Source organism: Procambarus clarkii, chromosome 79, assembly GCF_040958095.1.
Source record: "Procambarus clarkii isolate CNS0578487 chromosome 79, FALCON_Pclarkii_2.0, whole genome shotgun sequence".
Classification (NCBI taxonomy): Eukaryota; Metazoa; Arthropoda; class Malacostraca; order Decapoda; family Cambaridae; genus Procambarus; species Procambarus clarkii.
In genome coordinates, this window is record NC_091228.1 from 21,521,396 (window position 1) to 21,545,334 (window position 23,939).

At 43.4% G+C, this 23,939-nt stretch overlaps 1 protein-coding gene across 1 annotated transcript in view; it reads right to left on the bottom strand.

The window, feature by feature from the left end:
• The window catches only part of LOC138357604 (uncharacterized), a 158,703-nt gene that overhangs the window by 20,888 nt on the left and 113,876 nt on the right, over window positions 1-23,939 (bottom strand). Inside the window, exon 2 of the mRNA XM_069314580.1 lies at window positions 16,544-16,804. Coding sequence (XP_069170681.1) covers window positions 16,544-16,804 — 261 coding nt within the window. The remainder of the gene's footprint in view (window positions 1-16,543; window positions 16,805-23,939) is intronic.

Sequence of the window (23,939 nt, forward strand, 5' to 3'; positions counted from 1 at the left end):
CATACCACTAGGATCTGCTTGTGGCTCACTGCTTGTTTTTCTCACTAAGAACTTTTCCATAGAGACTTGTTTTTCCCTACGTTTTAACACTTGTGTGTAGTGAGGCATCATAGTGTCATTAAAAAGTTTAGGGCAATGCCTACTGCAGCTTGATTTGAGTGAGTCTTTTCAACAAAACTCTGCATTTGTTCCCATACTGCACACCACTTCTTAATTGTTGAGGAACCCATGGCATGGTATATAATAATTACTTTTATGTTTAGAAAGCAAAAAAAAAAAAGCTGTAAAAAATGTGTCTTTACAAAGAATTCAAGCGCGATCATCAATAAGCGGGCGGTCTGGTAAACTGAAGCGTGGTCGCCCATGCCACCAGGAACCATGAGCTTGGTCGACCCAAATGTGTATCAACAAGCTCGCAAATCGAGGCAAAGCTCATAAACTGAGGTTTCACTATACAGTGGTACCTTGGTGTATGTCTCCCCTAGAGTATGATTTTTTTGGTATGACGTCAAATTCATCATAAAATTTTAATTGGTGTACAACGTTTTACTTGGAACCGAACAAGAGCACATGCTGCTGGGGGTGCGGGGTGAGGCACACTCAGTTGTTTACCAGTGTATCCCATAAAGTGACGACCGCGACCGCACTTGAATGCTTTGTAAAGAATTTCATTGTTTTTCTGCTTTTTTGTTTCTGAATATAAAAGTTCTTACTATATATCACACCATGGGTCCCCAAAAAGTCAGTGGTAAATTTCAACCTAAGAAAATAGTTGTGAGGATGACGACAGAGGAAAAACAAGAGATCATTCATAGTGAATGAATGTGATGTCTCACTATAGACAAGTGTTAAAACGTAGAGAAAAACAAGTGTCTTTAGACAGATTCATATTATGACAAGCAAGCAGTCAGCCACAACCAGGTCCTAGTGGTATGTCTGCAATCGTAGGAGAGAGAGTACCCCAGAAAAGTTGTCACTGCCTGATGTTATAAATGGGAGGGGACACCCCCCTCCAAACACAAACACCTCTCCTCCTCCCCACCTCTCCTCCTCCCCACCTCCGCACTGTCTTCCATGTGCCAACAAGCGTCCTCAATAAAGGTAAGATATACATACTGTACTGTAGTACAAAATATGAGTGGTATTTGGTATAAAATGTATTTTTAAGTTAATACTTAAAAATCGTAAGTAGAATCGTAAACAAAGATACCACTGTATTATAATTTTTTATGCCACTCAAATAACTTTTTATACCAAGACAAAAAAAGATATCAAAAGGGGGAACAGAGAGAATGTATGGACTTAGATGAAAGACCCTCTTGCATACCAGAATCACCAGATACGATTACACACACACAACAGAGCTACAGCTACAACAGGCAACAACCCTGCAACAATCAGCACTGGTCAGAACAAATTTGATATGTCCACGCATAATGGACCTGCCAGAAAAGTCTCCTAGTCAAACTACTACAAATAGAGTAACCTCATTCATCTTTGCCAACATACAAGGGCTAAAAACAAGAGCAAAAAACAAAGTACCATTCATAAATGGCCTCCTTGCCAAATCCAATGCAGCATTTGGAGCTGTTACAGAAACCCATGCAGGGGGAAAGCTCATGGACAGTGAGATCTGTATACCAAGATATAATCTATACAGATGTGATAGGGTAAATAGGTCACATGGAGGAATGGGTCTGTATATTAGGGAAGACCTTGTATGCTCAGAGCTTCTTAACTCTACAAATAAGGTGGTAGAGGTACTGAGAGTTAAAATAGAGAAAATAAACTTAGTTATTATTCTAATATTTAAACCACCAGATGCAACGACTGAGAAATTCACAGAACTGATAAACAAAATATAGAATAGCCTTGAAAATTTGGCAAACCCAATACTGTACCTGATATTATCTTCCTAGGTGACTTCAACCTGCCTAGTCTAATATGGAGAATAGCAAACAATAATATTATACCAGGAAATCTATCTGGAAACAACCATCCACAGATTAAAGGACTACAGTACAGTACTTACATTCTGTGACAAATTTTCACTCAACCAGCAGATATCAGAGCCAACTAGGAACAAAAATATTTTATAGCTGGTCTTGACAAACAATGAAGACATAATCAGGGACATTACGATCTCAGATACCAAATACAGCACCTCGACTTATGACTGCCCCTACTAACGAATTTTTCAAATTACGACGTAAATTTCACCGGAAAATGCGACTCAACTTACAACCTTTGCCTCGACTAGCGACTTTTGTTGATACGTGTTTGGGTCGACTAAGCGCATGGTTCCCGGTGGCTCAGGCAAACCCGGCCTCAGTTTACCAGAACCAACCGCTTAGTGACGATCGCGCTTGTAAAGAATTCCATTATTTTTGTACTTTTTTTTTTTTAACATAAAAGTAATTATTATATATCATGCCATGGGTCTCAAGATAATCAGTGGTAAAGTTCAACCTAAGAAAATAGTTGTGAGGATGACGATAGACTAAAAACAAGAGATCATTCATAGTGAGACAATGTGATGTCTCAATACAGATACGTGTTGAAATGTAAGAAAAACAAGTGTCTATAGACAGATTCTTAATAAGACATGCAAGCAATGAGCCACAAATCAGGTCCTAGTGGTATGCAGGCAAAACATAGGAGAGAGAGTACCCCCAGAGAAGTCATCACTGCCTGATGTTATAATGAAAGTGGACTCTCCTTTCAAACAGTAACACCTCTCTTTTTTCCCCCATAGAATGCACATGTGATGCACATTTGAAGCATTCTATATCTGCCATCGACCGGGACAGGCACCCAGAAAAGTAAGCGCCACAAAACAAACCCCTATTCTGGTTAAAAACAACAAAAATAGACAAAGGAGTGGACAGAACTCCCCCAATTGAAAACGAGCAAACAAGCATGACATCACAAGAACCGTACCGCATGTCTGTGCAGCTCCCCCCTCCCCCTTCCCCGGGATGGGGAAGGGGAAACCCCAGACCCCCACGCCAGTGACCCAACCAGCAGTTCCGAGGCTGGATATCAAAATAAGCGATAGAATGCATATTTTCGTATTTTTCGTAAATTCGTAAGTCGAAAAACATTTTTGACTTACGAATTTTCAACTTACAACCAGTCTCTGGGAACGGATTAAATTCGTAAGTCGAGGCTCCACTGTATTCATATCACATAAGCTCATTGAAATGCAAACTACCATCAATACTCAGAATAGACCTAAAACAATGATCAAGCGAGAGGGAATTCAGTAAATTCAATTTTGATAATAAAAGAATAGACCGGGAGAAAATAAACAGGGAACTTACAAACATTCAATACGAAACTGTTCTAAGTAATAAAAATCCTACACAAGTAATAGAACAACTGACTTCTGAAGTATATAAAGTTTGTCTGAAACATGTTCCTTTAAGGAAAGCCAGAAAGAGGTCCAATGTGGAAAGATAACGCAGACAACACTACAAAAGAAGGAAAAAAATAATGGAAATGCAGATACGATTTTCCCTACAAAGAGGGAATAATTTAAATAGGAAAATTGAAGAAAGGCAACTAGAACAGAAAGCAATTCAAGAAAAAGAAAAACCCAAAATATTTCTTCACAAATGCAAAAACCACTGCAGGTATTGGACCTATTCATACGTGAAAGTTCATACACTGAGGATGACAAAAGAAATTAGTAAAATAAAAAAAAGCAGTATGAGGAGATATTTAGCTCTCCAATAAACAGTATGAAAGTGGAAGATCTGGATAACTTCTTTATGTGTGATATTCAAACCCCTGTAAATATAACTGATATCAACACGAGTGTGGTAGATTTTGAAAGAGAAATTGACAACATTCCCATGCACTCAGCCCCGGGTCTAGACTCGTGGAATACAATATTTATAGAGATGCAAATTGCCAGTAGCACAGGCAATTAGTATAGTATGGAGGAAAGTTTGGACACGGGGGGAAGATACCAGATGCACTTAAATCAGCAGACATAGCCCCCCAACACAAGGGAGGGAGAAAAGCAATGGCAACGAATTATAGACCAGTTGCAATAACGTCCCACATAATAAAAGTACAGTGGTGCCTTTGTTTTTTAATTTAATCTATTCCCTAGAGACGATTCAAAAACTGAAATGAGTTTTCCCACAAGAAATAATGTAAATTGAAATAATCCATTCCACACAGCCAAAAATATTAACTTAAAAATACATTTTATACATACTACTACTATTACTACTAATATTTTGCACTACAGTATGCACAAGTATATCTTACCTTTATTGAGGACTCTTGTTGGCGTATGGAAGACGGTGAGAAAGGGGGAAGGAGGAGAGGAGATTTTGTTTGGAAGGGGGAGTCCCCTTCCACTATAACAGCAGTGATAACATTTCTGGGGTACTCTCTCTCTCTCACGTTTTGCAAGCCTGCCACTAGAACCTGGTTATGGCTCACTACTTGCTTGTCTTACTAAGAATCTGTCTATAGATACTTGTTTTTCCCTATGTTTTAACACTTAGTCTGTAGTGAGACGTCACATTTGTATCGCTATGAATGATCTCTTGTTCCTCTATCGTCATCCTCAACTACTGTATTGTTGGGGGAGAAATTTTAGTGCGTCTAACCTCGAATGTGTGTGGGGGAAGCAGCCGCCAGCTGACTGTGTGTAGCGACATCTCTTAGTGCCTGAACTAACTATATCAGCTTAGTTGTACAGTTGTGGTGAACAAAACATGTAGATACTTATATATAATGTCTGTATATAGCGAATAAAAGCAAAAACAGTATGGTGGGAGGAGAATGTGGGCGAGTGAGGTGTTGAGGGAGTGAGTGGCAGCGAGTGGCTGGCTGGTATCTTGCAGTTACTCCTCATTGCTTTTTGACTCGTAATACCAACTTAGTGGTTCGTTATGGTGAACAAAACATGCAGATACTGGTACTTATATATAACCTGTGTATATAGTGTAATAACCGACAAAGTATTTGTTCACTGTTTGATGAACATAATAATTGAATCAACAATATGCACACCATATTTTTTAGTACAGTGATGATTCACTCATTTTATTATATAAATATACAGTATATCACACTACACACTATTGAATAATATTACAGAAAAAAAACTATGAAAAATCAATCAGAGACATTGAAATAATTAGGTAATTATCTCTTTGTGGCCACTCCTGCCTGACAGCTGGGGCGGAGCAGATCATCTGGGACGCATGGTGAGTCAGAGCCTGTTTTTTGCCAGACTTCCCCGCCCTATAGCGGGCAAAATATGCCATTTACGATTTTTTTATTATTTTTCCCATGATCAGAGAACACAAATTAACAGGTTTAGAAGATTTTTTTGTTATGCGCCTGTGGGTGACAATGGCCAAATAGCCTTTAGCAACACAAGGGTTAATGAATCCAAGATGGAGGGGGGGGGGAAGAAAGATGGAGAGCAAAATTTGTAGAAGTTGCAGAAAGAAACTTACTAGTACAACATGTTAGGGAAGAATCATGCAGATTGTGTGTTCTTGCAAGAAGTGCCGGACCAACTGGTTTGTAGTGAATATGTGGACCTGTGGGCCACTCTAAGCAACAGCCTGTTGGACCAAGTTATCACAAGTCGAGCCTGTTGGACCAAGTTATCACAAGTCGAGCCTGTTGGACCAAGTTATCACAAGTCGAGCCTGTTGGACCAAGTTATCACAAGTCGAGCCTGTTGGACCAAGTTATCACAAGTCGAGCCTGAAAACCTCTCCAAGTATGCTCTAGGTATTGTGAGAAACAGTATTGGACTACAAACTAAACTCAGAAACTGCTGTTATGAGAACCACAATAGTACAGTAGTGTGAAATGAAATGTATCAAAATATACTAAAACAACAGCAATATTAAAGTGCCAAATGGAAATATTAATAATAGTGAGAGCAATAGTGAAAGAATGCAAAAATGAATAAATTAGAACAAAAAACACCAGATGGCTCTAAAAAAGTGATGGGCAAGACAAGCACAGGTATAAACTACCACCCAGGTAGTTTAGACAGGAAAATAAATTTATAAAATAGACAGAAAAAGTCAGTTAAAAATATTTGCAAATATGGGCCCTAAGTCACAAAATGCAGTTTCATGCACCCCAGAAAATGTTGGAACACGTTATGGAAGGGTAGATGCCATTTTAGAACAAAGTGCAGATACAGTACTTCCCCCCCTAAACTATGCACATTTTCAAATAATGAGAGAAAATGCTACAATCTCCAGTGCCCAGATTTCCACGCGAGGGGTTCACAGTGCTATAGACAGGAAGACCACTATGATAATTTTGAAAGTTTTTTTTTAAGAGGCCAACAGAAACAGTGTAGAGCATATAAGTGAGAAGAACAGGCAGAGAAACACTGCAAGAGTATGGATAGGGAGGGAGAAATGCACAAGATTGGACTAAAAGTTGTCATCAAGCATGTACTGTACACATGTACTCTAACAGAAGTACATGAGTGTGTACTTCTAAGTTCACAGAAACTCCCACACTCCACGACACCACTAAAACTACCAAAATTGGACGAATAATATTAATAATAATAAAAATAGTACTTTATTCAGGTAAAAGTACATACATACAAAAAAGTTACAAGAAGAATGTTAGATTTCGAGATAGAGCAAGTATATAATTTATTGTAATTCATTGTGTTGGCGGACAGGAAGCCAGCGTGTATTCATACAAGTTTGGCTTTTAATGAGACACTCCCCCACCCCAAGGCCGAATTATTGATCCCACCCGAGATGCAACTCCACAACAAGCTGACTAACTCCTGAGTACCTACTCACTGCTAGGTGAACAGCAGCACTAGGTTACAGGAAGTGTGCCCAACCATTTCTGTCCCGCCTGAAATTCGAACCAGGAATTCTTGATTGTGCAAGCACATGGCACGCTTCAGTTTACCAATGTCTCACGCCTATTGATCACCGCACATTCTTTGTGAAGAATTTCATTGTTTTTGTGCTTTTTTGGTTTCTGAACATAAAAGTTCTTATTATATATATATATTTTTTATTTATATAGAGTTGCAACCTTGGGTTGCCTTGGGATGTCTGTCGTGGCCTGTTGTTTCATCTTTGTTGTGAGTCCTTTCGATGTTGCCGCCTTCCGGGTGAGTTCCTGATTTTACTTATCTGTGGGTAGATAGCTTCAGGGAGCCGACAGGGCTCCCCACAATAAACCTGCTTGATACTTGCAATGAATGAAATGAAACGCCATTTTCTGGGTGAGCCCCAGAGGCTCCCTGACACCCTCCCTCCGGTCGGTGGTTTTCATTATTCTCCAAACTAAGGATGGTGCGGCTGGCTCACCTGAGCGGGGTTCCCCCTCCCACCTGTCAGGAGAGGGTGAGGCACTAACAAGCAGGGGCGCTAGTTGCATGAAATGCTGCTTGTTTCATTTTTTCTATTGAGAGGAGTTCTTTGGCACTGTTCGGACGTAGGTTGCAGATAGAGGTTAGTAATGGTTCACCTCCCTTTCTGGTGGTGTTCCCAGTCAATGGCACACATGACACACTCTAAATATAGAGAGCTCATATGACCATTGCTCCCTTTGCCTCTCTGAGGGGTCCAGGTTTTGGCTCGTGGTCCCCGGTAGGCACTCAAACTTCAAGGCCTAAAGGCACCAAACTAATATGGTACATATATCAGTTTGATAGCTAAAGAGAGCCTCTGTGGCTCACCCAGAAAATGGCATTTTTCCATTTCATTTTCCATTTCCGTTTTTCCATATTACATTCAATGTTGTTTTTTAAGGGTGGTTATAGCATCGTGTGAAATACTGAGTTGGCAACTCTGCTTCTGTGTTTTAGTGGCATTAGTAAAGTGGTGGCTGGTGGTTTATGGATTTCTCTCTAATACAGAAGCGTTTTTTCTCACAAACCCCATCATGGCTTCTAAGCAAACAATGTTGACTTCCTTCTTTCATAAACAAAATGAGGAGTGTAAGAATAACATAGGAGACTGATAATGATAACAGTGAAAGTGGCAAAAGTTGTGTTTCAACTGCTTCTAGTTCAAATTTTCAAACTGGATCCATGTGCAATTCAGAAAGTAATAGTGCTTTGAAGTCTAACTTGTATCCCTGTTCAGGTGTTTGGACTGAAGAAATGTTGAAGAAAAAAGGAAATCTATCCATGGTTAGACTTCAGGAATGATAAACTAGGGTATAAAGTATGTGCAAATATAAACAATGTAACACTTTTCACGTCTAAGGATTTAAGACTATCAAATAAATAGCAGTTGTACCAAGTATCTTATTATGGAGCAGATTCAAGTACATGCTTGAAGTCTCTCTGAAACAAAATTGTTGATCATAAACTATCAAAAGCTCACACTGCTGCTTTACATGTTGAAAATGAGCTGTTTACCGACTTATTCCTATTAGTACTGCTTGAGTGTGAGAGGGGATTCAGTCACATGAACCTAATGATGATAACACGCTGAAGAATTCTCATAAATCATGTATCAGCACTTATGTTTGTTAAACTACATGTACCTCCTCTAGTTCAGTGACATCCTGAGCCATAAGCCATATCATGGCTGCGGTACCACAGACCGGCAGATGACACCGGGACAAGAGTTGCTTCACACCCCTGAAAACATCTCACACCTGACTCTTTGTGGAAACTATTGTGAAAAGTCTCAATAGTTTCAATACTGTTTGTATTTTGTGAACACTAAGTGTTTTAACTTTTTAAGTTGATAAATACATGATTGATGTTTTTTCTTTATTTGTTTGATAATTATATTTTATGATAATTAGTGAGTAGGAACACAAACATACTTAATTGTGTGACATATGTAGAAACAGGATAGGAAATGACAGGCTTTTGATAGGCTCAGTAGAGCTCCGCAGCTATAATATTGGCACTGGACCCCTGCAGGTAACTCTCATCCTGTAACTACACTTAGGTAATTATACACACACAACTGATGAAACAAACCTTGATATAATAGCAATAGTAGAAACTAAATTAAATGATCACCAATACAATATTTCCCAGACAGCAAGAGGAAAGAGAAAGAGAAGAGGAGTGTGTGTGACAACACTGCTGGTCAAAAAGAGACAGCAGGTTTGAGGATACCAATAATGTGGATAATGTCAGATCAGCAGTGTTGTCACACATACTCCTCTTCTCTGCTTTCTCTTTCCTCTTGCTGTCTGGGAAATATTGTATTGGTGATCATTTAATTTAGTTTCTACTATTGCTATTATATCAAGGTTTGTTTCATCAGTTGTGTGTGTATAATTACCTAAGTGTAGTTACAGGATGAGAGTTACCTGCAGGGGTCCAGTGCCAATATTATAGCTCCTGGAGCTCTACTGAGCCTATCAAAAGCCTGTCATTTCCTATCCTGTTTCTACATATGTCACACAATTAAGTATGTTTGTGTTCTTACTCACTAATTATCATAAAATATAATTATCAAACAAATAAAGAAAAAACATCAATCATGTATTTATCAACTTAAAAAGTTAAAACACTTAGTGTTCACAAAATACAAACAGTATTGAAACTATTGAGACTTTTCACAATAGTTTCCACAAAGAGTCAGGTGTGAGATGTTTTCAGGGGTGTGAAGCAACTCTTGTCCCGGTGTCATCTGCCGGTCTGTGGTACCGCAGCCATGATATGGCTTATGGCTCAGGATGTCACTGAACTAGAGGAGGTACATGTAGTTTAACAAACATAAGTGCTGATACATGATTTATGAGAATTCTTCAGCGTGTTATCATCATTAGGTTCATGTGACTGAATCCCCTCTCACACTCAAGCAGTACTAATAGGAATAAGTCGGTAAACAGCTCATTTTCAACATGTAAAGCAGCAGTGTGAGCTTTTGATAGTTTATGATCAACAATTTTGTTTCCAAGAGACATCAAGCATGTACTTGAATCTGCTCCATAATAAGATACTTGGTACAACTGCTACTCATTTGATAGTCTTAAATCCTTAGACGTGAAAAGTTTTACATTGTTTATATTTGCACATACTTTACACCCAAGTTTATCATTCCTGAAGTCTAACCATGGATAGATTTCCTTTTTTCTTCAACATTTCTTCAGTCCAAACACCTGAACAGGGATACAAGTTAGAAGTTGAAGGGACGGCGACGTTTCGGTCCGTCCTGGACCATTCTCAAGTCGATTGTGATGAGGAGGTAGAGACAGGCAATAAATAGGCAAGAGAGAGGTGAGGAGTAAAGTCAGGTGTAGGGGATAGTAGTAATAATGAGAACTGCAGAGGGCCTATTGGCCCATACGAGGCAGCTCCTATTATAACCACCAAATGAGGAGACAGTAATAGGAATAAGAAGAGGATAGCAAGGGAGCGTAGGAGAAGACAATGAACAGAAGAAGGGGAGAAGAGAGAAAGAAAAGGAAAGAGAAAAAGATAAATGGAAGGGGTAAGCTTATGTTAAGTCACGTTTGGTAGAAAGATTAGAACATTTGAGTATATACTGTGAAAGGGAAGAGTCCACAGCAACAAAGCCAGGACTCAAGTTCATGTTGGGTACATTGTGTATCAGAGCAGATTCTACAAGACGGCGTCTGTGAAGAGTAGAGGCAGGAAAGATTATTTTGGAGGAAGACCAATAAATGGGATGATTAGAATCCCTCACATGGCAGAAGAGAGCATTGTTAGTGTCTGCAGACTTAACACTTCTCTTGTGTTCTTTAAGTCTGTCATTCAGTGTACGGCCAGTTTCCCCAAAGTATTGGAGAGGACAAGATGAACAGGAAATAGAGTAGACACCAGCAGCATTAGAAGCAGGAGGAGCAGTGTGAACTAGATTGCTACGAAGTGTGTTAGTTTGTCGAAAGGCGAGTTTAATGTCAAGAGGGCGAAAGGTATTGGTAAAAGTTTTGAGTTCAGATATGAAGGGAAGGCATAGTACAGTGCTACTAGTGTTGGAAGTAGGTTTAGGATGAAAGAAATTTCGTTTAGCTTGAGAGTAGGAACAGTTGATGAAATGCAAAGGATAACCAAGGCGAGAGAATGATTTGTAGATAAAGGCAATTTCAGAATCAAGAAACTGAGGGTCGCTGATGCGTAGAGCGCGGAGGAAGAGAGAGACGAGGACACTTTTCTTAACAGAAGGAGGATGGTAGGAAAAGAAGTGAATGTACATGCCACTATGCATGGGTTTACGATAGACAGAGAAAGAGAACCCAGACACAGAGCTGTGAACATGAACATCAAGAAAAGGAAGGAGGGAATTAGATTCCCACTCAACTTTGAAATGGATAGAAGGAGCCAGATTGTTAAAAGAGGCGAGGAAAGGCTGGAAAAGTTTAAGGTTATGAGGCCATAAAGCAAAAACCTGGTGTTCCTCTTTGTCCTATCATTTCTTCACGGGGCTCTGTCAGCTATCCTCTTGCCTCCTGGCTCGCTAAAACCCTGACACCTTACCTTGGCACTTTTTCCCCTGCCCACCTTCGTCACTCTCAGGACTTCATAGAAAGACTGCGCCTGCAGCCCTTTTATAAGATGCTTAGTCTTGATGTCGACTCTCTGTTCACTAATGTTCCGCTCGATGACGTTCTCTCTTTCCTTAGAAAGAAGGTGTCAGAGGGCCTCCTTCCTCTCCCGCTTCCCACTGATGTTTTCCTCGATCTCATTAGACTCTGTGTTGACTCTAACTCTTTCTCTTTCAACGGTAAATATTACACTCAAACTTTCGGTGTTGCTATGGGTTCCCCCCTCTCCCCTGTTCTTGCTAATTTCTACATGGAATACTTCGAAACTGTTCTTCTTCCTTCTATTGATACTCGTCCCTCTCTCTGGCTTCGCTATGTTGATGACATTTTTGCTTTATGGCCTCATGACCTTAATCTTTTCCAGCCTTTCCTTCCTGTAAAATCGCTGTGGCTCGATCATAGAACCTGAGTAAGTTCGTTACACAAGACCTTCCAGATCAAAAACCATACTGTCTGTCTGATATTATATTTTTTTCTCCAGGTGTTCTACCCCATTTAGTTTTAATTATTTTTTCCAATATTTTGACAATTACACTTGTCAATGATACAGGTCTATAATTGAGGGGGGGGGGTCTTCCCTGCTGCCACTTTTGTAGATTGGAACGATGTTAGTCTTTTTCCACACATCAGCTACAACTCCTTTACACAGGGAAGCCTGAAAAATCAGTTGAAGTGGAATGCTGAGCTCAGGTGCACACTCTCTTAGAACCCATGGTGAAACTCCATCTGGACCAACTGCTTTGTTCTTACTTAGCTCCTTGAACATTTTTTCTACTTCGTCTCTAGACACCTCTATGTGCTCTAAGATGTTCTCTGGCATTCTTATTGTGTCTGGTTCCCCTGAAGATTTCATTTTGTACATACTCACTTTGGAACTTTTCGTTTAATGTTTCATCCATTTCTTTTTCATTTTCCATGAATCTATTTCCCATTTTCAACCTCTGCACATTATTTTTTACCTGCAATTTGTTGTTTATGAATTTATAGAATAGACCTGGTTCTGTTTTACATTTGTTCGCAATCCCTTTTTCAAAATTTCTTTCGTCCTCTCTCCTCACTGACGTGTAGTTTTTTCTCGCATCTTTGTATCGCTGGTATGTTTGGGGGTTTGGCCTCTTCCTATATTGATTCCATTTTTGTGTCTTTTGGTCTCTGCCCCTCTGACAATTTCTGTCAAACCAATCCTGTTTCCTAGTTCTGCATCTCTGCTTTGGTATAAATTTTTTTGTGCCTTTATCATATATTTCACAAATCTTGACATACATCTCATTTACTTCCTTGCCTAACAACAAGTCTGTCCAATTATACTCACTAAAAAAATTTCTAAGGTCGCCACAGTGTCCTCGCCTGAAGTCAGGTTTTTCAACTGCTTCAACCTCCTTATTTTCTTCCAGATTATAACGCATTGCATACTTTATTCCCAAAAAGATAAAGTTACTTTTACCCAAGGGAGGAAGGTACTGAATGTCAAATATCTCTTCCTCCTTCCTGGTAAATATCAAATCTAGCATGGAGGAAACGTCCCTTTCCCTCATCCTCGTAGCTTTTTTAAGATGTTGATACAAGAATGTTTCCAGGATGAGGTCTACAAATCTACAGGTCCAAAAATCTTCTCTTCTAGCTTCATATGCTTCCCAGTCTATGAATTCCAAGTTGAAGTCGCCGACTATCAACAGTCGTGATCTATCTTTATCCGCTCTTGCTATAATCTCTCTCATTATTGTTATAAGACCCTCTCGTTTACTACCTAACTCCTCCTCTATCCATGTGTTGCTTGGCAGTGGACTATATGCATTTATGATCATTAGTTTATCATCCTCATGACCGATCTCTAGTGCTATTACGTCAACTTCTCGTGGATTGGCAATCATTATTTCGTTCACCTTTAGGTGTTCTTTCACCAGCACAGCAACACCACCACCTTTCCAAATTTTTCTGTCCAGTCTCCAAATTGAGTAGGCCCTTGGGAATACGACTTCATTTAAAAATAACATCTTCAAGTTTTGTCTCCGTAAGTGCAACAATGTCATGTTTGCAGCTGTATTACATCACTTAACTCCAGTATCTTCGATCTCACTCCATCTACACTGGTGTATATTATTTTCAGGAACATGTTCCCCCTTTCCTTATTCTTCACTACCCCTCTCTCTAGCAATTTTGTTGGTTTGCCTGTTTGTACCATTTTACAGGCCTGCCTACCCCTATCACTTTGTAGAAAAAGAATTGGTTTCTTCTTCGTTTTTTCTCTCATTTAGACGTTTTGCCTCTACGAGGTTCGATACGGGCTCACCATTGCCCGTGCTGCTTGGAACTTTTTGTTCTAGGTAGCGAATCTTAAACAACAACAACAACAACTACGAGGTTTAGTTTCAGCTTCTCTCTCTCTGTCTTCTCTTGAAAGATCTTGTCTTAACGACCACACTTTACCATCCTCATCACTTTGTAATTTTCTAGCATTCCTTAGTACTTCTTTCATCTGTTTGGCACCGTTTAGGGTGATCCTCAAAGGTCGATCTTTCCCTTTTACATACCTGCCTATTCTCCTGTAGTCGCACACATTCTCTATTGTAGTAAGACCTTCCATGAGGCCAACAATTTTATCTACTACTTTAGCTTCTTCTACAGCTCTTTCTGACCTAGATGTTATCTCCTTTTCTTTGCAGCCAAAAATTATCAGGGACTTGCTCCGATCAACTGTGTTTTGCACCAACTTCGGGTTAGATGCCAATTCCTTTCTCACTTCCAGCCTAATGTTTGTTTTATCTTGGTTGCTGCAGTGTTTGACTTCCTTTACTGCTTCTTCAATTTTTTCCTTCTCCTTGGCCACTTGTGCATAAGTGAGTTGCATATCTTTCTTGCACTGTTCTATTCCCTGTGTAACTTCCTCCATCTGTGCTGACAAAAGCTGCTTCTCCTGTTGAATTTCCTTACCTAACCTATTGTAGTCACTTTGTTTAAATTTGTTTTAACTTCTTCCAGAGCTATTTTTAATTGTTTATTTTCCTCTTCCATGGCTTTGCAATTTGTTTCCAATTGATTTTTATCCTTGCGCAAGTCTTTCACTACACCCTCAAGACATAAAAACTTTGCTACACAACTGGCCATTACTTTCTTTCAATTTACTGATTATTTCTACATGAGAGTTCACTATAGTATCTAATTTTGCCAACTTGTTGTCTAGACTGCTTATATCAATGATTTTGTCATTGAATCCCCCCAAATCAAGCTCTGTTTTGTATTTCCTCTTGCCGGCGGCCATCTTGAATGCTTTTCTCTGCACTGGAAACACTTGGGCAACTTTTTCTCATCCAATTTTTTCCCTTCCCTTGGCACATTCCTGTTATCTCACCTATTTTTCAAAAGTACTATACTTTTATGTTCCTTGGGACACCACACACTATCTGCTTGATGGGGTTCTGGGAGTTGTTCTACTGCCCAAGCCCGGCCCGAGGCCAGGCTTGACTTGTGAGAATTTGGTCCACCAGGCTGTTGCTTGGAGCGACCCGCAGGCCCACATATTACGCTTTACGTAATAGTGGCTTTAGGCATTGTATGTACTAGCTCTATCTTCTATCTATTAATCCAACAAACTTTGTAAAATCTCTTTATGTATGTACCTTACCTAAATAAACATTTATTTAAACATTTATTTATTTATATCCACCACAGCCAGGTTGGTCCGGCACGTTTTTTAGAAAACAGTCTAGTTTTCTCTTGAAGATGTCCACAGTTGTTCCAGCAATATTTCTTATGCTGAGCAGTACTCAAGACGGGACAACACAAGTGACTTGAAGAGTACAACCATTGTGATGGGATCCCTGGATTTGAAAGTTCTCGTAATCCATCCTATCATTTTTTCTGGCTGACGCAATATTTGCTTGGTTATGCTCCTTAAACGTTAGATCTTCGGACTTCATTATTCCCAAATCCACGACATGTTGTTTTCCTACTATCCTACCCTACTTTCCTACTATCATCAACCTATATTACAATATTTTGGATTGTTGAATTGAAATAAGTTTAGTGAGGTAAAATACATACAAAGGGATGAGGATTGTTGAAATATATATATATATATATATATATATATATATATATATATATATATATATATATATATATATATATATATATATATATGTGTGTGTGTGTGTGTGTGTGTGTGTATGTAATTACCTAAGTGTAGTTACAGGATGAGAGCTATGCTCGTGGTGTCCCGTCTTCCCAGCACTCTTTGTCATATAACGCTTTGAAACTACTGACGGTCTTGGCCTCCACCACCTTCTCACCTAACTTGTTCCAACCGTCTACCACTCTGTTTGCGAATGTGAATTTTCTTATATTTCTTATGCATCTGTGTTAAGCATCTGTTGTAGGGAGCCGGTCGGCCGAGCGGACAGTACGCCGGACTTGTGATCCTGTGGTCCCGGGTTCGATCCCGGGCGCCGGCGAGAAACAATGGGCAGAGTTTCTTTCACCCTATGACCCTGTTACCTAGCAGTAAAATAGGTACCTGGGTGTTAGCTGTCACGGGCTGCTTCCTGGGGGTGGAGGCCTGGTCGGGGACACTAAAAAGCCCCAAAATCATCTCAATATAGCTAGTTTAAATCTATGACCTCTTGTTCTTAAAGTTCCAGGTCTCAGGAAACCTTCCCTATCAATTTTATCAAATCCTGTTACTATTTTGTATATAGTGATCATATCACCTCTTTTTCTTCTGTCTTCTAGTTTTGGCATATTTAATGCCTCTAACCTCTCCTCGTAGCTCTTGCCCTTCAGTTCTGGGAGCCACTTAGTGGCATGTCTTTGCACCTTTTCCAGTGTGTACTCACCTAGTTGTACTCACCTAGTTGTGCTTGCGGGGGTTGAGCTCTGGCTCTTTGGTCCCGCCTCTCAACAAAGGCGGTGTGTGTGTGTGTGTGTGTGTGTGTGTGTGTGTGTGTGTGTGTGTGTGTGTGTGTGTGTGTGTGTATAAAACCCCGAATATTCTTGGATGGCTTGAAGCGAGCTAGGAGGCTGGATGACCCACCTTCATGTTGACATAGGCCATGATCTCCTCGCTGTCGGAGACGGAGGTGTCTGGGGCGGGGTTGTCCATGTACTCCCTGAAGGGGTGCACCTCGCGCGCCGGGGCCGCCTGGGCCTCCGTGGGAGAGTGGCCACCACTGCTGTAGGAGTGGCGCGTGGTCTTCAGGTTCAGCACCCCAGAGTTGGCCTCCGTCACCGACACCGACTTCATCATCTCCAGCACGTGACGATGGACCTCGGACTTCTCCGCCTCACTCAGGACCTGGTGAAGAAGGAAGCTGTTAGCCACACTAGACACACACACACACTGTCTTCACTGATGTGTTATCTGGCCACTGTAAACATGTATATTAAGCTATATTAGGGTGTTGGGGCTTTGTGGGGGAACGTCGATGCTCTGGCGTACCACCTGTGCTTAAGCGTACCGCCTGTGCTTAAGCGTACCACCTGTGCTCAAGCGTGCCACCTGTGCTCAAGCGTGCCACCTGTGGTGAAGCGTGCCACCTGTGCTCAAGCGTGCCACCTGTGCTCAAGCGTGCCACCTGTGCTCAAGCGTGCCACCTGTGCTCAAGCGTGCCACCTGTGCTCAAGCGTGCCACCTGTTGTGAAGCGTGCCACCTGTGCTCAAGCGTGCCACCTGTGCTCAAGCGTGCCACCTGTGCTCAAGCGTGCCACCTGTGCTCAAGCGTACCACCTGTGCTCAAGCGTGCCACCTGTGCTCAAGCGTACCTGGTTGATACCTGGTTGATGGGGTTCTGGGAGTTCTTCTACTCCCCAAGCCCGGCCCGAGGCCAGGCTCGACTTGTGAGAGTTTGGTCCACCAGGCTGTTGCTTGGAGCGGCCCGCAGGGCCACGTACCCACCACAGCCCGGCTGATCCGGAACTTCTCTTAGAAAACCGTCCAGTTTTCTCTTGAAGATGTCCACGGTTGTTCCGGCAATATTTCTTATGCTCGCTGGGAGGACGTTGAACAACCGCGGACCCCTGATGTTTATACAGTGCTCTCTGATTGTGCCTATGGCACCTCTGCTCTTCACAGGTTCAATCTTGCATTTTCTTCCATATCGTTCACTCCAGTACGTTGTTATTTTACTGTGTAGATTTGGGACCTGACCCTCCAGTATTTTCCAGGTGTATATTATTTGGTATCTCTCTCGTCTCCTTTCTAGAGAGTACATTTGGAGAGCTTTGAGACGATCCCAATAATTTAGGTGTTTTATCTCGTCTATGCGTGCCGTATATGTTCTCTGTATTCCCTCTATTTCAGCAATCTCTCCTGCTCTGAAGGGGGAAGTGAGTACTGAGCAGTACTCGAGACGGGACAGCACAAGTGACTTGAAGAGGACAACCATTGTGATGGGATCCCTGGATTTGAAAGTTCTCGTAATCCATCCGATCATTTTTCTGGCTGACGCGATATTTGCTTGGTTATGCTCCCTAAACGTTAGATCGTCGGACATCATTATTCCCAAATCCTTGACATGCTGTTTTCCTACTATGGGAAGATTCGATTGTGTTTTGTACCCTGTATTATGTTTCAGATCCTCATTTTTGCCGTACCTGAGTACCTGAAATTTATCACTGTTAAACATCATGTTATTTTCTGCTGCCCAATCAAAAACTTTGTTGACATCTGCTTGTAGTTTTTCAATGTCTTCAGCAGAGGTAATTTTCATGCTGATTTTTGTGTCATCTGCAAAGGACGACACGAAGCTGTGGCGTGTATTTTTGTCTATATCAGATATGAGAATAAGGAACAGTAGCGGTGCAAGGACTGTACCTTGAGGTACAGAGCTTTTAACATCGCTTGGACTCGATTTTATCTGATTGACTGTTACTCTTTGTGTTCTGTTCGACAGGAAATTGAGTATCCAGCGTCCTACTTTTCCAGTTATTCCCATTGACCTCATTTTGTGAGCTATCACCCCATGGTCACATTTGTCGAACGCCTTTGCAAAGTCTGTGTATACAACATCTGCATTTTGCTTTTCTTCTAGGGCTTCTGTGATTTTGTCATAGTGGTTGAGTAACTGTGACAGACAGGATCTTCCCGCTCTAAATCCATGTTGTCCTGGATTGTGCAATTCATTGTTTTCCATAAAACTAGAAATTTGATTCCTAATCACTCTTTCAAACACTTTTATTATGTGTGATGTTAGTGCAACTGGCCTATAATTTTTTGCCAAGGCTTTACTCCCCCCCTTGTGCAACGGAGCTATATCTGCAGATTTAAGTGCTGCTGGTATCTCCCCTGTATCCAGGCTCTTTCTCCATATTACGCTGAGTGCTCTCGCTACTGGTACTTTACATTTCTTTATGAATATTGAATTCCATGAGTCAGGCCCAGGAGCTGAGTGCAGAGGCATATTATCAATTTCTCTTTCAAAGTCTTCCGAGTTTGTGGTAATATCCGTTATATTATCTGCAGCTTGAATGTCATTCATAAAGAAGCTGTCTGGGTCATCAACTTTCATGTTGTTTATTGGTGTGCTAAACATAGCCTCATACTGGCTTCTTAGAATTTCACTAATCTCTTTGTTGTCCTCTGTGTACGTACCTTCATTTGTAATTAACGGTCCAATACTGGTCGAGGTTTTGGATTTTGATTTTGCGTATGTGAAAAAATATTTCGGATTTTTCCTTATCTCTTGTATAGCTTTCTGTTCCAATTCCATTTCCTCAGACTCATATGATCGCTTCAACGTTTGTTCTATTTCCTCAATCTCCCTGCTTAGGCTTGTTTTCCTTGCTTGTGATAGTTGTGTCTTCCGAAGCATTTCCGTTATTTTTTTCCTTCTCCTGTACAGTCGCCTGCGTTCTCTTTCTAGAGTGGTCCTCTTTCTGCCCCTCCTCACAGGTACGTGCTTCAAGCAGACCTTGTAAGCTTCAGCTGTCAGTTGAGCTTGTAAGCTTCAGCTGTCAGTTGAGCTGTACCACCTGTGCTCAAGCGTGCCACCTGTGCTCAAGCGTACCACCTGTGCTCAAGCGTACCACCTGTGCTCAAGCGTGCCACCTGTGCTCAAGCGTGCCACCTGTGCTCAAGCGTGCCACCTGTGCTCAAGCGTGTCACCTGTGCTCCAGCGTACCAGCTGTGCTCCAGCGTACCAGCTGTAACATCAACAAACTCTCAACTTAGAGAATATATTTAGACCAAATACGACTAATACCGAGGTACATAACCAGAAGGGCATCAGAGCCAGCACAGTAATGGTAAAGATGTCGCAAGATAACGGCACACTTGATATCGTCTCACCAGAAGGGCATCAGAGCCGGGGAAGATGTCGCAAGATAACGGCACACTTTTGATAACGTTTCTTACCCTAACTTTTCTCTCGTTATTCTAAAGTCAACTTATTGGTGGGAGCTTTACCAGAGATGTTGATCTGTGGAGTGCTTCAGCTCCATTATCTGGCCTGCGCCACTACCCCCCCACATTGTATGGGGTCCACTATCCCCCCCCACACTGTATGGGGTCCACTACCCTCCCCCCCACACTGTATGGGGTCCACTACCCTCCCCCCCACACTGTATGGGGTCCACTATCCCCCCCACACTGTATGGGGTCCACTATCCCCCCCACACTGTATGGGGTCCACTACCCTCCCCCCCCCACACTGTATGGGGTCCACTATCCCCCCCCCACTGTATGGGGTCCACTACCCGCGCCCCCACACTGTATGGGGTCCACTACCCTCCCCCACCCACTGTATGGGGTCCACTACCCGCGCCCCCACACTGTATGGGGTCCACTACCCGCGCCCCCACACTGTATGGGGTCCACTACCCGCGCCCCCACACTGTATGGGGTCCACTACCCGCCCCCCGCACTGCATGGGATCCACTACCCGCGCCCCCACACTGTATGGGGTCTACTACCCGCCTCCCAACACTGCATGGGGGTCCACTACCCCCCCCCCACACATTGCATGGGGTCTACTACCCTCCCCCACTGCATGGGGTCCACTACCCCCCACGCCATAGGTATGGGATGCATAATAAATTAACAAACTCAAAAGTGACGGAGTTATGTTATCCCGAGAAGTGGGAGGACAGTGAGGGTAGCCATAGTCCAACACTGCCGCGCCACACCTGCAGGGGGACTGTTACAAAGTGTTATCAGGGGAAAACCCTTCACACACCTGCAGGGGGACTGTTACAAAGTGTTATCATGGAGAGACCCTTCACACACCTGCAGGGGGGGTGTCACAAAGTGTTATCATGGAGAGACCCTTCACACACCTGCAGGGGGGGGGGGGTGTCACAAAGTGTTATCATGGGAAAGACCCTTCACACACCTGCAGGGGGGGGGGCTGTCACAAAATGTTATCAGGGGAAGACCCTTCACACACCTGCAGGGGGGGTGTCACAAAGTGTTATCAGGGGAAGACCCTTCACACACCTGCAGGGGGGGTGTCACAAAGTGTTATCATGGGAAAGACCCTTCACACACCTGCAGGGGGGGGGTGTCACAAAGTGTTATCAGGGGAAGACCCTTCACACACCTGCAGGGGGGGTGTCACAAAATGTTATCAAGGGAAGACCCTTCACACACCTGCAGGGGGGCTGTCACAAAATGTTATCAAGGGAAGACCCTTCACACACCTGCAGGGGGGTGTCACAAAATGTTATCATGGGAAGACCCTTCACACACCTGCAGGGGAGCTGTCACAAAGTGTTATCAGGGGAAGACCCTTCACACACCTGCAGGGGGGGCTGTCACAAAGTGTTATCAGGGGAAGATCCTTCACACACCTGCAGGGGGGGTGTCACAGTGTTATCAGGGGAAGATCCTTCACACACCTGCAGGGGGGGTGTCACAGTGTTATCAGGGGAAGATCCTTCACACACCTGCAGGGGGGGCTGTCACAAAGTGTTATCAGGGGAAGACCATTCACACACCTGCAGGGGGGCGTGTCACAAAGTGTTATCAGGGGAAGATCCTTCACACACCTGCAGGGGGGGTGTCACAGTGTTATCAGGGGAAGACCCTTCACACACCTGCAGGGGGGGCTGTCACAAAGTGTTATCAGGGGAAGATCCTTCACACACCTGCAGGGGGGGTGTCACAGTGTTATCAGGGGAAGATCCTTCACACACCTGCAGGGGGGTGTCACAAAATGTTATCATGGGAAGACCCTTCACACACCTGCAGGGGAGCTGTCACAAAGTGTTATCAGGGGAAGACCCTTCACACACCTGCAGGGGGGCGTGTCACAAAGTGTTATCAGGGGAAGATCCTTCACACACCTGCAGGGGGGGTGTCACAGTGTTATCAGGGGAAGATCCTTCACACACCTGCAGGGGGGGTGTCACAGTGTTATCAGGGGAAGATCCTTCACACACCTGCAGGGGGGGCTGTCACAAAGTGTTATCAGGGGAAGACCATTCACACACCTGCAGGGGGGCGTGTCACAAAATGTTATCATGGGAAGACCCTTCACACACCTGCAGGGGAGCTGTCACAAAGTGTTATCAGGGGAAGACCCTTCACACACCTGCAGGGGGGGCTGTCACAAAGTGTTATCAGGGGAAGATCCTTCACACACCTGCAGGGGGGGTGTCACAGTGTTATCAGGGGAAGATCCTTCACACACCTGCAGGGGGGTGTCACAAAATGTTATCATGGGAAGACCCTTCACACACCTGCAGGGGAGCTGTCACAAAGTGTTATCAGGGGAAGACCCTTCACACACCTGCAGGGGGGCGTGTCACAAAGTGTTATCAGGGGAAGATCCTTCACACACCTGCAGGGGGGGTGTCACAGTGTTATCAGGGGAAGATCCTTCACACACCTGCAGGGGGGGTGTCACAGTGTTATCAGGGGAAGATCCTTCACACACCTGCAGGGGGGGCTGTCACAAAGTGTTATCAGGGGAAGACCATTCACACACCTGTAGGGGGGGCTGTCACAAAGTGTTATCAGGGGAAGACCCTTCACACACCTGCAGGGGGGGGTGTCACAAAGTGTTATCATGGGAAGACCCTTCACACACCTGCAGGGGGGGGGTGTCACAAAGTGTTATCAGGGGAAGACCCTTCACACACCTGCAGGGGGGGTGTCACAAAGTGTTATCAGGGGAAGACCCTTCACACACCTGCAGGGGGGGTGTCACAAAGTGTTATCAGGGGAAGACCCTTCACACACTACCCCAACACAAGTGAGCCTCCGCCGTACTCACCAGGCTGGGAGCTCCCTCAGTCAAGATAACCAGATAACAGGGATCCCGAGTGATAAGACAACTTTCTCATCTCTCAAAGAAGCCGCTAACTTCCGTAAGTGTGCTTGTTGAGTAAAGAAGACTGGGGGGGGGTGGAGTGGGGAAGGGGGGGGGATTATACTGATATAACTATCAGTATAATCAAGTGTGTGTATAGTACACCTGCATTTTGCTTGTCTTCCATGGCAGCTTAGGTCAGAGCCGGTCGGCCGAGCGGACAGCACACTGGACTTGTGACCCTGTGGTCCTGGGTTCGATCCCAGGCGCCGGCGAGAAACAATGGGCAGAGTTTCTTTCACCCTATGCCCCTGTTACCTAGCAGTAAAATAGGTACCTGGGTGTTAGTCAGCTGTCACGGGCTGCTTCCTGGGGGTGGAGGCCTGGTCGAGGACCGGGCCGCGGGGACACTAAAAGCCCCGAAATCATCTCAAGATAACCTCAAGATATGTCACAGTGATCTAGCAGCTGAGAGGCGCGAGGTCCCTGGTCTGAACCCGTCTTGTCCAGGGTTATGTACATGTTGTGACTCTATGATTTGTGAGGTTATCTTGAGGTGTTTTCGGGGCTTAGCGTCCCCGCGGCCCGGTCGTTGACCAGGCCTCCTCATTGCTGGACTGGTCAACCAGGCTGTTGGACGCGGCTGCTCGCAGTCTGATGTATGAATCACAGCCTGGTTGATCAGGTATCCTTTGGAGGTGTTTGTCAAGTTCTCTCTTGAACACTGTGATGGGTCGGCCAGTTATGTCCCTTATGTGTAGTGGAAGCGTGTTGAACAGTCTCGGGCCTCTGATGTTGATAGTTCTCTCTTGAACACTGTGAGGGGTCGGCCAGTTATGTCCCTTATGTGTAGTGGAAGCGTGTTGAACAGTCTCGGGCCTCTGATGTTGATAGTTCTCTCTTGAACACTGTGATGGGTCGGCCAGTTATGTCCCTTATGTGTAGTGGAAGCGTGTTGAACAGTCTCGGGCCTCTGTTGTTGATAGTTCTCTCTTGAACACTGTGAGGGGTCGGCCAGTTATGCCCCTTATGTGTAGTGGAAGCGTGTTGAACAGTCTCGGGCCTCTGATGTTGATAGTTCTCTCTTGAACACTGTGAGGGGTCGGCCAGTTATGCCCCTTATGTGTAGCGGAAGCGTGTTGAACAGTCTCGGGCCTCTGATGTTGATAAGAGTTCACTCTC